At 45.6% G+C, this 11,808-nt stretch overlaps 1 protein-coding gene across 1 annotated transcript in view; it reads left to right on the top strand.

Moving 5' to 3' along the window:
* Nucleotides 1-11,808, top strand: part of Wdr59 (WD repeat domain 59) — a 98,985-nt gene that overhangs the window by 35,177 nt on the left and 52,000 nt on the right. The window contains exons 4-8 of the mRNA XM_012513509.2: nt 354-439; nt 1,413-1,493; nt 4,474-4,511; nt 7,955-8,043; nt 11,360-11,476. Of these exons, the coding sequence (XP_012368963.2) occupies nt 354-439; nt 1,413-1,493; nt 4,474-4,511; nt 7,955-8,043; nt 11,360-11,476 (411 nt within the window). The remainder of the gene's footprint in view (nt 1-353; nt 440-1,412; nt 1,494-4,473; nt 4,512-7,954; nt 8,044-11,359; nt 11,477-11,808) is intronic.

Genomic DNA, 11,808 nt, shown 5'->3' on the forward strand with positions numbered 1-11,808 from the left:
CTTTAGATATAAAATAACTTGAAAAGGGCTGGGCATATAGCTCAGTGATGGACTATTTTCCTTAGCATGCTTGAAACCCTGTGTTCAGTCCTTAGTAATGCAAAAAAAAAAAAAAAAAATCTATCTTTCCATCTTGAAATTCATAACCCAGTGTGTTGGGCTGAGGGAAGCTCAGGCTAATATTAACTATACTAATTTTTAGTGGCTTTTTCAAATTCAACTGTGATCTGTGCCACACAAGTTGGTTTCTTCATGAGTTCCTCTTCACCCCGCTAAGCAGGTTGGAGTGAGAACATTTATTCCCTTGTGCATGTGATGCTACCCACTGCCTTCTCTCCTTTGTTTCTTCTCAGAGTAACCAGCGGGTCGACCTTTATAAGTGGAAGGATGGCAGTGGGGAAGTCAGCACAACCCTACAGGGCCATACTCGCGTCATCAGGTAGGTGCCTGCCCACCATGACTTCTGACCTGTTTCACTTTGTCCCAGTAAAACGAAGATGCTACTGTGGCTTGACCCTCTGTGCTGCACTGGCCCAGTAGCCAACGTTATTAGTGCCCTCTAGGGTGATGGCAGAGAACAGCAAAGAACTCCCAGTATTTAGGAAGCGTCCCCCATGCACTGCTAATCCCTGATGACAGAGGCAGCCCAGTCCAGAGTGAAGGATTAGCGCTGACTGCCAGGGGAGGGGCTGTCATGTGACAGAAGCCCCTGTTTAGTCCACAGTGCCCAGCTGTGCACAGATGCCTCAATGAGCAGCAGCCCTCGGCCTTTTCTCTGTAGCTGTGGGTACCACACAGGGCTCCAGCATCTTGGCCTATGCCTACAGTGCAATTGCCCCCACTTGGGCTTGCCAGGGTGGTGTTGTTTCTGGCCAGGGGACACTTGCTGGAGGATAGGAGGAGGGTGCAGGGTGGGTGACGATGACCTGGGGCTGGGTGGGAAAGGCTAACACCTGGCTCTGTACAGAGCAGCTGGGGCAGCAGCAGCCCTTCTGGGACAGAGGGTGCGAGAGCTCCGGCCCTCCTGCAAAGATGTGTGGCCATGTAGAGGTTATCATTGATCTACCCAGGGTGGCTGTGCGTGCAATTTCAGAAAAGATAAGATTATATATTCTTCCTTCCTTTATTTATATTTTTTGGTGGGCGGGGTCTGCATGTTTAAGTTAAAATGCTCCACTTTGTGGGGAGTGGGCGGTGGTGTTGGCTGGCAACTGCAGGGAGGTGCTGAAAGCATCCTTCCAAGCTCTGTTCATTTTCAGAGAACTTTGGAGATCCCCAGGCTGAAGTGAGACAAGCCCACCCTCGATGTTTTGATGTTTGAAGCCTCTAGAGGCTAGAGTTTCCAGTGCTTTGAAACCAGAAACTGAAATTTTTGTTTTGTTTTGTTTGTCTTGTTTATTTCTGTGTCCCAGTGACTTGGACTGGGCAGTGTTCGAGCCAGATCTCCTGGTCACCAGCTCTGTGGACACCTACATCTACATTTGGGACATCAAGTAAGAACAGCGAGGAGCATAGCCTCTTGGTTGTGGGATGATGTCAGACCTTTGCTTTAGAGATTGAGTGTCTTGGTCTGGTTTTCTCTGGATGTAACATGAGGCAAGGACTCGAGGGCTAGGAGGGAGAGAGGGGCTTTGTTGGTCTGGGGGAAGAGAGGCAAGATCAGGAAGCCTGCAGGGAGGGACCCTCCTGGGACTAGGTGGAGCTTAATTTTCCTGCAGAGCACTGAGTGCTGGAGACAGAGCCTCATGTGGACGTGTTTCACTGGGGGCCAAGATGCAGGGTGCTACCCCATTGTCATTGCTTTTGTTTTTGTTTTTTGGGGGGAAGGGTCTACATGGTGTTCAGGGTCTCACTATTTGATCGGACTCGTAGTAATCTACCTGTTTATAGCCTCCCAAGAGCTTGGATTACAGACGCGTGCCACCATGCCCAGTCTCAATCATGGGGCGGGGCCAGGGCCAGCTCGACAGGCCCAGGGATCAAACCCCCAGCCCCTGTGCCTGCTTGCAGGAGCTATTTGGTTGGCCCTCCCATTGTCATTGTTGAGGACTGAGCTAGGGTCTGAATTCCGTGGCACCTCAGCTGTCATAGAGTTCTGCAGAGCAGCCTCAGCAGCCAGGAATCCCTTGGCAAAGCAACATGGGTCCTGTCATTGGAAACTGAGCTGGGGTTCATTGAAGTGGGGAGTGACAGTGGGGGATCTGCCAGGGGTACAGACACATCTGCCTTAATGGGCAGTGCTGACACATCTCCTCACCTCTTGCTCTTTGTTGAGGCTGCTGTGCCCATCTCTCGAAGTCAGTGGCCCCTCAAGAGTCACACTTATGGAGGAAAGAGGGAGGGCTTGCCCAGCCGGGCTATACATCCTCAGAACAGCGCTGCCCTTACATGTCATGCCCTGTTCCCTCCAGCAGTGTTGCGCTGCTTCCTTCATGGCCATGACTCAGGGCATTTTTCCCAGAAGGTGGAGACTACAGGGAGAAGTAAGCCAGCTCTTGGGGTAGAGCAGATGAGCACGTTCCTGGGAGGCAGGTGTGTGCGTGCAGCTGACGGGACCAAGCACTGATGACAGCAGCGCTTCTGTGCCTCTGCTCTGAAGACAGCTCCCAGGGTCAAGAAATAAAGCCATGCTGTTAAGTTGAGCTGTGGGGGACTCAGGTCAATAATTTCTGACATTGCCAGTTAAATGAAGACAGCTCCCAGGGTCAGAGCTCAGGATCCAGAGCACTGGGGGAGGGAAACCTGTTTTTGTTTCCTTATGGTCTCACTCTGTACTTTCGAGTGGGCTTGAATTCACTATGTAGCTGAGCTGGCCCTGAACTCACAGTAATTCTCCTGCCTCAGCCTCCTGCATGGGAGGTGACAGGCATGTACTATTGCTCCTGAATCATCTTAGCCATTTAAAAAAAAAAAATTATTTATTTGGGAGCCGGCCAAATGGCTCAGCGGATTAAAGCGCCTGCTTAGGCAGAGGCAGGGACTGGGGTTTGATCCCCAGCATGCTTTGCCAGTCCCTCCCATAGGGCGCACTGAGACTGACAGTTGAGACAGTGTGGTGCTGCACACCTATAATTCTAGCACATGGGTGGCTGCAAAATGAAAGATCATTTTTTTTTTTTTTTACTTTTTTTTTGGCAGAACCGGGGATTGAACTCAGTCCCTTGAGCTTGTCAGGGAAACACTCCACTGAGCTAGCGCTTATTCCACTGAGCTATCTCCCCGGCCCCGAAAGATCACTTCTGATCTGTGTAGTGAGACCCTGTAGACTCCATACTAAATACATTTAAAAAAAAAAAAAATTGGTATAGCTCAGACTTGTAGTGATCCTCCTATCTCAGCCTCCCTAACACTGGGCTTGTAGGCATATGCCACCATGCCCAGTTTTTATGGCTGCGTGCCTGGGATTCCCAGGCCAACAGGGCATTTGGTACTGGAGATTGAACCCATGTCCTTGTGCTTGCCAGGCAGGTGCTTAGACCACTGAACTGTCTCTCCAGCCCATCTTAGCCATTTTTAAATAGTTATTCAGCAGGGCTTAGTATTCCCTGCCCAACAGATTTCCGGAACTTCTTCATCTTGCAAAACTGAAAGGTTTGTACTCATTAGATAGAGCTCCCTAGTCTCCCCTTTACCTCAGCCCCTTGCAACTGATACTCTGGCTTTTGATTTTATGGATTTTGTGACTAGTGACCACATATAAAAAGACTCCTGCAGTATTTATCTTTTTGTGACTGGCTTATTTCATTTAGCAGCATCTCAAGAGTTCATCTGTGTTGTAGCTGAGGGAATGTTGTTCTATGTTATAGAAAGGAATTTCCTTCCTTTTTAAGATGACGTTCTGTTTTGGGCACCCACTGCATTTTGTTCATTCATTGCTTGCTTCTACCTCTTGGCTATTGGGAACAGCCTGAGTGGTTTTTAAACCCACCTTTGAGGTGCTGTTGAGAGAGTTCTTGCAGTTACACTGTCATGCCTGTCACCTTGCTGTGACCAACGCAAGTGACACTGGGAAAGGATTCTTTATGCCTTTTCCCCACACAGTAGGGTTACCCAGACATGCTGAATCGTATGATCTACTTTTTGGAGGCTTCAGGGGTCATGATTTGAAATTCAGATTCAGCCTCAAATGAAATGGCCAAGAAAGTTCAAAGCAGGTTGATCTTTATATATCTGTATGTAAATGTACCTATGAATATATAATGTTATATATTCATATATATATGAATTTTTTTGAGGAAGATTTTCACCATGTAGCCCAGGCTGACTTTAACCTTGCAACCTTCCTGTCTCGGCCTCCCTAGGGGTGCAATTAGAGGTGCACACCACCATGCCTAGCTTTTTAGCACCCTTACTGCAGATTTAACTCGAGTTCCTACTGAGAGCAAAGTAAAGAAATGTGTACAAAAGTGGAAAAGCACCAGGTGCCTGGCAGCTTATGAATTCAGCATTTGACTTCTGGTTTTTATATTTCAGAGACACCAGGAAACCTACTGTCGCACTGTCAGCTGTAGGTGAGTGTGTGCAACACCCCCTACCCCCACTTGCTTGCTTCATTCTGTTCTTTCCTTGACATCCCTTCCTTCTGTCCCGCCTCACACGCAAACCACCCACGCCCCGTGCTCTGCCAGGCTGGGTGCAATTAAAAGTCCCGTGTTGAAAGGGCTTGCTTAAAGCTGCCCACAGCAGCCAGAATCGGGAGGCCAAATGTTGATCGGGAACTTTTTTGAGAATTCAAGGAGAGGAGCCAGATTAACTTTTCATGTGGAAAATGTCAACTGAATATAAGAACAGAAGAAAATGAACTGCCCTGTTCATGACTAGCTTCAACACTTGTCATTATACATAATTTTATCTTTTATTTTTAGCAATGCCATTGAACTCAGGATTTTTACACTGAGCTATATCCCTAGCCTTATTTTTATTTTTATTTTAGTTTTTGAGATAGGATCTCACTGAATTGCTAAGTTACCCAGGCTAGGCTTGAATCTGCAATTCTCCTGCCTCTATTTAGCTCATCTTAGCCATTTTTAAGTAGCTGTTCAGTAGCTATTCACTCCCCCCGAGTGCTGAATCTTACTTTGTCTTTACCTTCAGCCATCATTCTACCCCACCCTCATTTAGTATATATTCTTTTTTTTTTTTTTCCAGTATATATTCTTACAAAAGAAGAATCTCTAAAAAAAAAAAAATCCCTACAGTTAACATACCTAAAAATATTAACAGTTCTTCAGTACTGGAGATTGAACCCAGGAATTTCACACTGAGTTGTTTTCCTTTTTTTTTTTTTTTTGTGGAACCAGGGCTGGAACTCAGACCCTTGTGCTTGCCAGAGAAACACTTACTCTACTGAGCCATCTCCCAGGCCCAAAGAAGTCATTCTTTTTTTTGTTGTTGTTTTTTGTTTTTTGTGGAACCAGGGATTGAACTCAAGCCCTTGCACTTGGCCAGGGAAGTGCTTATTCCCCTGAGCCATCTCCCCGGCCCCCAACAGTTCTTTAATATCACAAAATATCTAAGCAGCATTCCCCAATAATTATAAGTTGTTTGAATTGGAATACTTTTTTTTGAGAGAGAGTTTCACTATGCAGTTGAACTCACTTTGTGTAGCCCAGGCTGGTCTCAAACTTGTAACGATCCTCCTGCCTCAGCCTGCTGAGTGCTGGAATTACAGAGGTGTGCCACCACCACGCCTGGCCGACTCAGAATACAAATGAAGTCGATACTGGCAAATGGTTGATGTATTTCTCATTTCTTTTTATTTGGTAGGAAGTTTTTTCCTCTCCTTTTTGGTTTTGTTTTTCTTTTCCAGAACTTTATTTACTGAAGGAACAAAGTCGTTGGTCCTGTGAGCCCCCCATGACCGAAGTTACATTGATTGTATTCCCAATTTTATTTAATGTGGGTGAACTCATCATTGAAATTACTTTCAGATCTATCTGTTTTTATTGCTCATAGAATGTTTTCTGTAGTCTTGACTATTTTTGAAATTGTCCATCGGGGCTATCAGGGATCAATCGCACCACTCCTGAGGGTAGAGTGTAGTAGACGCAGGACTTGCAAAACTCACAGTGAAAAAGACCATCAGTATTTGGGAATCCTTGATTAAAAACTTACCTTTTCGGTCTCTTTTTAAAATTAGTGTATGTGGTGCATAATAGTGACTTTTGGGGGAGGTGTTTTTCTTGATCATTTTTGATCCCTTTGCTGTTGGGTGCCTGGATGTGGGAGTCGGACACCTCTTGCGCTCCTGCGCCAGTGCTTCACGGTCCTGTGCGTCTGGCCGCTCCCTGTGGTGCTCAGGATCCGCGCCATCACTGGCTGCTGAGGGTAAACAGCTGAATAAACAGACAAATGGTCTCTAAGTGCCTGCCTCACTTCCCCTGAGTTTGTTACTTTGTGCAGCTTTTTAAGTTAAATTGTCTTTAGAGAAACCCAAAAGAGGAAGCAGATCTTTTTCAGTCCACTTGTTGTGATTGTTTTCTTTTCTGTTACAGGGCCTTAAAGAAAAAAAAAAAAAAAAAAAGTAGGAGATCACTTTCATTTTTGCACCTCAGTGACATTTCCCAGTGGTGGCAGGGCTGCCCTGGGAGAAAAGGCTGCAGACTTCTGGAAATTGCTCCACCTCACGTCCCCCAGAGGTGCAGTTGTGGGTGCTGTCTGCGTCCCAGAGTCTGTGATTCCTGTTTGCCCTCCAGTGAGCATATTGTGTTTGCCCTTAAGGAGTCCAGGAAATCTTGCCTCTGGGCTGCAGAGCATTTCCTGGTTTGAGAGCTCTGCAGGCTGGGACTTCTGATTCTGGTGTCATACTTGTAGTAAAGCAAGTTGGATTGGAAGTTCTCAGAATCTTTTGGGAGCTTTGTGTTCTGATGAGTCCTCGGTCAGGAAGGGGCTGACCCTTGGAGCCCTTCAAGAACAGCTGGGTGCAGTGGTGCACGCCCATAAGGCCAACCTCGGGAGGCCGAGGCAGGAGGATTGCAAGTCTGAGTCCTACCTAGACAATTCAGCAAGACTGTGCCTTAAAATTTAAAAAGTAAAGTAAAAAGGGCTGGAGATGGTAGAATACCTCTGGGTTCAATACCCAGTATACTTAAGAAAAAAGGGGGAGATAAAGCAGATTCTTCTTTCTCTAGCTAATTTATCTTCACTGGTCTCTCATCTTTTACTCTTTTTTTTTTTTGCCTAATGTCTCAAGAAAAAAATGAGATAAATTGGTTGAGAGGGAATAGAGGGAAGTTGCATAATGATACCATAAATACACTCAGATGGGAGGAACAAGTTCTGATTTCTGCAAACCAATAGCATTATTACAGTTCACAACAATTGACATATGTATATTTTATAAAGAACTAGAAGAGTATGGAGGTTCCCACCAAAAACAAATAACAAATGATTTAAAGAGATGAAATTTTGATTACCCCAGTGGGATCGTTATACATTACATGTATGTATCAAAGTACTGCTGCTCAGTGGGATTGGTCCACTCTGGGGCCCATTCATCAGCTGAGCTGCAGCGGGAGGCTGTGTTCTTCCAAGATTGTGTCTCAGAAACAATGATTACCAAAAACGAGTGAGAAGACACAGGCCTGAGAGCTGGAGCGCCTGTGGTGTCAGTGGGGCTGAGGGTCATATTGTGGGACAGGTCAGTTACCAGCCAACAGTTGGTGATCAGTCACTGACTGCTCCCAGAGAAACTGCATCCTGCTGTTCTGCTCAGAGTACCTGTAGATTTTTCTTGGAGGTCATTTTCCCAGTTAGGTAACTGTGGTCCTGTTCCATGCTAATTCACTCACTCTTGACTTCTCTTTGTCTGTAATGGTGGAGTGGATGCAGTCGGAGCTGGCAGGCTTCTGTGCTTATTGAGCCAGAACTCATTATCCAGCTCCCCTGGGCGTGCGTTGCTCTGCTTCTGAAAGCCACAAGGACAGTTCCTCTCTTCCTATTTTTTTCCATGCAGCTGGTGCCTCCCAGGTCAAATGGAATAAAAAAAATGCTAACTACCTTGCCACCAGCCACGATGGAGACGTGCGGATATGGGATAAGCGGGTGAGTAACCTTTTCTCCTTGTAGTTGGTCTTTAGTCCCTCCTGGAGGGTGGAAAAGGATGTCACAAGACCTGAGATATTAGGAGTCTCGAAAGGCCCAGGGACTCTGCTGCTTGGTGAGTTGTCATTTTAAGCTTATAGTACTACTAGGTGACATTTGCTTCTCAAACAAATTGCTGTTGAACAAAAGTAGAAAAGCACTGTGATCAATGGCTAAAAAATGAACCTGGCCTGACATGCGTTAGAGTCCCACTTTGCTCCTCCTAATGAGGACATCAGGAAAGTCACTGTAACTTCTCTAAGGCTCACTTATGTTGCCTTAAGAGTGGAAGATACGTGGTGGATACATCACTGAGGTGAAGCTGTTGTAACTTGGGACTTGTAGAATGATCAGAAGGCTTCATTCCTTGCTCTTGTTTGCAGAGAAAAACTAATTATTCTAATAGTTGTTTCTGAATACTCCCAAAATAGATGCCTAGGGAGGAGGGCTTGTTATGTTCCATCCCCCTTAGAAGTCTAGACATCCCCCCAGCCTCAGAGCAGCTTTGCAGATCGGTGGTACATTGCGGCAGCCCACGTGCTGAAGGCACAAAAAGGCGCTAGGTGCTGGTGCTGGGTGTAGTAGAAAGTCAGTTGGAATTTCGGTGTGTTGGCATCAAATATGGTAGAAGAAAAGAGCTTTCCCTTTGCCTTGCTGCAAGAGAATTGGGCTCGCAACTTTGTAAGTGGGAGGTGTGAGCACTGCTTCCTGCTTGGAGACACTCAGGACGAGAGTTGCCTGGGGCCGTGGATGCTGGGACCCAGGTGCTGACCCGCCCGGTTCTGCTTTGCTTGTGGTGCGCAGGGATGCTTGAGAGGAGGGAAGTGGCTCTTAGGGCGGAAGGTGAATTTAAGGTGTTGCACAGCTGCGTCTTTACATTTCAGTTTCTTCTGTCCCTTTAGGTCAGTCTGGTAATGGCCATTTTCCCCTTTTTCTTTCTTTCTTAAATTGTTAGACTTACTCAGTTTATCACGGTAACAGCATTTCAGTATAGTAAATTGATTAAATATATTTATTTGCAGTGCCTGTATATTTGCTTTAGACTTTTCAGAGACATAGGCAAAATAATTTGGTGTTGAACCAGGAACTCTATTTTTTAATTTAATTTCTATGTATTTGGTACAGGGTCTCACTGTGTAGCTCACACTTGTAGTGATCCTCCTGTTTTCAGCCTCCCCAGCGCTGGTCTTGGTGGTTGGCTCAGCGTACCTGGGGGCAGGGCTGGCCCGGTATGTAGTGCAGGGGATCAAACACTGGTCCCTGCACATGCCTAAGCAGGCACTTAGTCTACTGAGCTATCTCTCTGGCCCTAAGCTTTTCTTTTTTTGTTGATACATAGGCCTTCCGCTCAGATGGGTTGTGAACCGCTGATGGTGCTTCCTTTTCTCTGGCACCTTCTAGCATCACAGCAGCACTGATAGCAGCAGCTATCACAAAGTTAGCGAAGTTCAATGTCAGGGGTGACGTGGGATTTCCATCCAGCTTACGTATGGCTGATAACACTGATGTTTACTAAACATCCTGCACATAGGCATCTTTCTAAGAGCTTTATGAGTATTGATTATTTTCTTTTTATAGCTAGCCTTTCCATTAGGGGCTTGTCAGAACCCTATCTTATAGATGAGTAAAGTGAGGCACAGTGCGATGGCGAAACTGGAGCCCGGGGAGTTTACTTTTGGAGACTGTGCTCTTAAGCTCATAGACTAGTGCAAGTTAGAGAAGTAATACAGGCTGTTTGTAGGAAGAGTTCTAACAAAAAAAGAAAAAAAAGGAAAAATTATTCATAATCATAATACCAGAAGGGCCAGCCAAATAGCTCAGCAGATTAAAGTATCTGCTTAGATGAAGGGGCCATGATCCTCAGGCCTGCCATGCTGGCCCCGCCTCTGGGGCATGCTGAGACAGCAGTTGAGACTGGTGGTGCACACCTGTAATCCCAGCACTTGGGAGGCTGTAAACAGGAGGATCACTGTGAGTCTGATCTACACAGTGAGGACCCTGTACACCCTGTCCTAAAATTAAAAAAAAAAAAAAAAAAAAATCATACTGCCAGAGACAAATGCTAACATTTGCTTTTAAAAAGGTATGGCTTATGTATGTTGCATTGTGTATGCTTTTTTTTCATTTAAAATTGTAGTGAATGGGGCTGGAGAGATGGCTCAGTGGTCTAAAGCACCAACTTGGAACAAGCTTGGCAAAGTACAGGGACCACGGTTCGATCTCCCAGCACCACATGCCAGCCAGCTGCGCCCCCTGGTGGGCTGAGCTGGCCACACACACACACACACACACACACACACACACACACACAATAAATAAATGTTTAAAAAAAATAAAATTGTAGTGAATGCTTTTCTTCCATATTATAAGCTCTAAGTATAATTTAAGGACTATATTATAGTGTATCAGATAGCTATTTACATATAATTGATGCAATTTAATTTTTCCCCCTCTTACTGGTTATTTAGGTTGTTCTAATAGTCTAGTGTGCCAAGTAGCACCAGATATATGTAAAGTTTTTTGTGAATTCAGATTATTCTCTTAAAATTGTAAAACTTTTTCTTTTTTTTTTTGAGACTCTTGTTGTGTAGTCCACCATGGCCTTGAACTTCTGTGATCCTCCTGACTCAGCCTCTCAAGTGCTGAAATTACAGACAAGCATGCATACTTACACCTGACTAAGTGTCTTGATAAATCTTGCCAAACTTTTTTCCAAAAAGGCTATACTATTTTGTATGTACAACAGTAGTAACAAATGTAGCTTCAGGAGAACTATTCTTTATATCTTTTAACTTGAAAGTCTTTTAAAAATCTTATTTTGATGTGTATTTCTGAGGTCTCCTGAGTTTGTCCATTTTTATATGTGCTTTTTTATGGCATATGTTTGTTTTCTTTTGGGATCTTAGTTCTCAATCACTGTAAGATCAATGATTTTATTGTCTCAGTTGAGGCTGGGTCCCCTTAGATGTCACAAGCCCTTATTCTTGGGCGATAGGGAATAGAGGGAATAGGAATGAAAAGGTGAAAAGTGCCCACTGAGTATGTCTTTCATGAAGGTCATGCATCACGCTGGCTTGGGTAGATTTTAGGGCAGCCAGGTAAGTCTTTTGGTGCTGGTGGTAGTTTGTTCACTTCAAAACAAAGTAGAGTTTTTGAAGCGTAGAGACAGTAGCTGGTAGTAGTTTGTGTATCACCTTTAGCACCCAGCAGACTGTCATGTGGAAGACACTCACTGGGTCCTTTCTCCTGTGACAAACTCAGTGCCAATCTGTTGCAGAAACCCAGCACAGCAGTGGAGTATCTAGCAGCCCACCTCTCCAAAATCCATGGCCTTGACTGGCACCCAGACAGTGAGCACATTCTTGCCACCTCCAGTCAGGACAACTCTGTCAAGGTCAGTGGCACCCAGTGGGACCGTTGGAGAAGCTGGGTTTGGGAGGTGTCCGGGATGTGTGCGAGCACTTTGGGAGGAAGGTGATACAGCCTGCCAGCCTGGTCTGGGTTTCCTGGGTGCATGTGCCTCTTGGGGAGCTGAGGAAGTGAACCTGGGTTTTGTGCTTTTTATTGGAGTGTGTGTATGTGGGAGGGGGCGGTGATTTCACTGTGTAGTTCAGGCTGGCCGTGAACTCACTGTGTAGCCCAGGCTGGTCTCTGTCAAGGCATTCTTCCTGCCTCAGCCTCCCAAGTGCTGGGATTACAGGTGTGTGCCACTCCACCCTACTAAAC

This window comes from Octodon degus, unplaced genomic scaffold (genome assembly GCF_000260255.1).
Source record: "Octodon degus isolate 3935 unplaced genomic scaffold, OctDeg1.0 scaffold00011, whole genome shotgun sequence".
NCBI classification, from domain to species: domain Eukaryota; kingdom Metazoa; phylum Chordata; class Mammalia; order Rodentia; family Octodontidae; genus Octodon; species Octodon degus.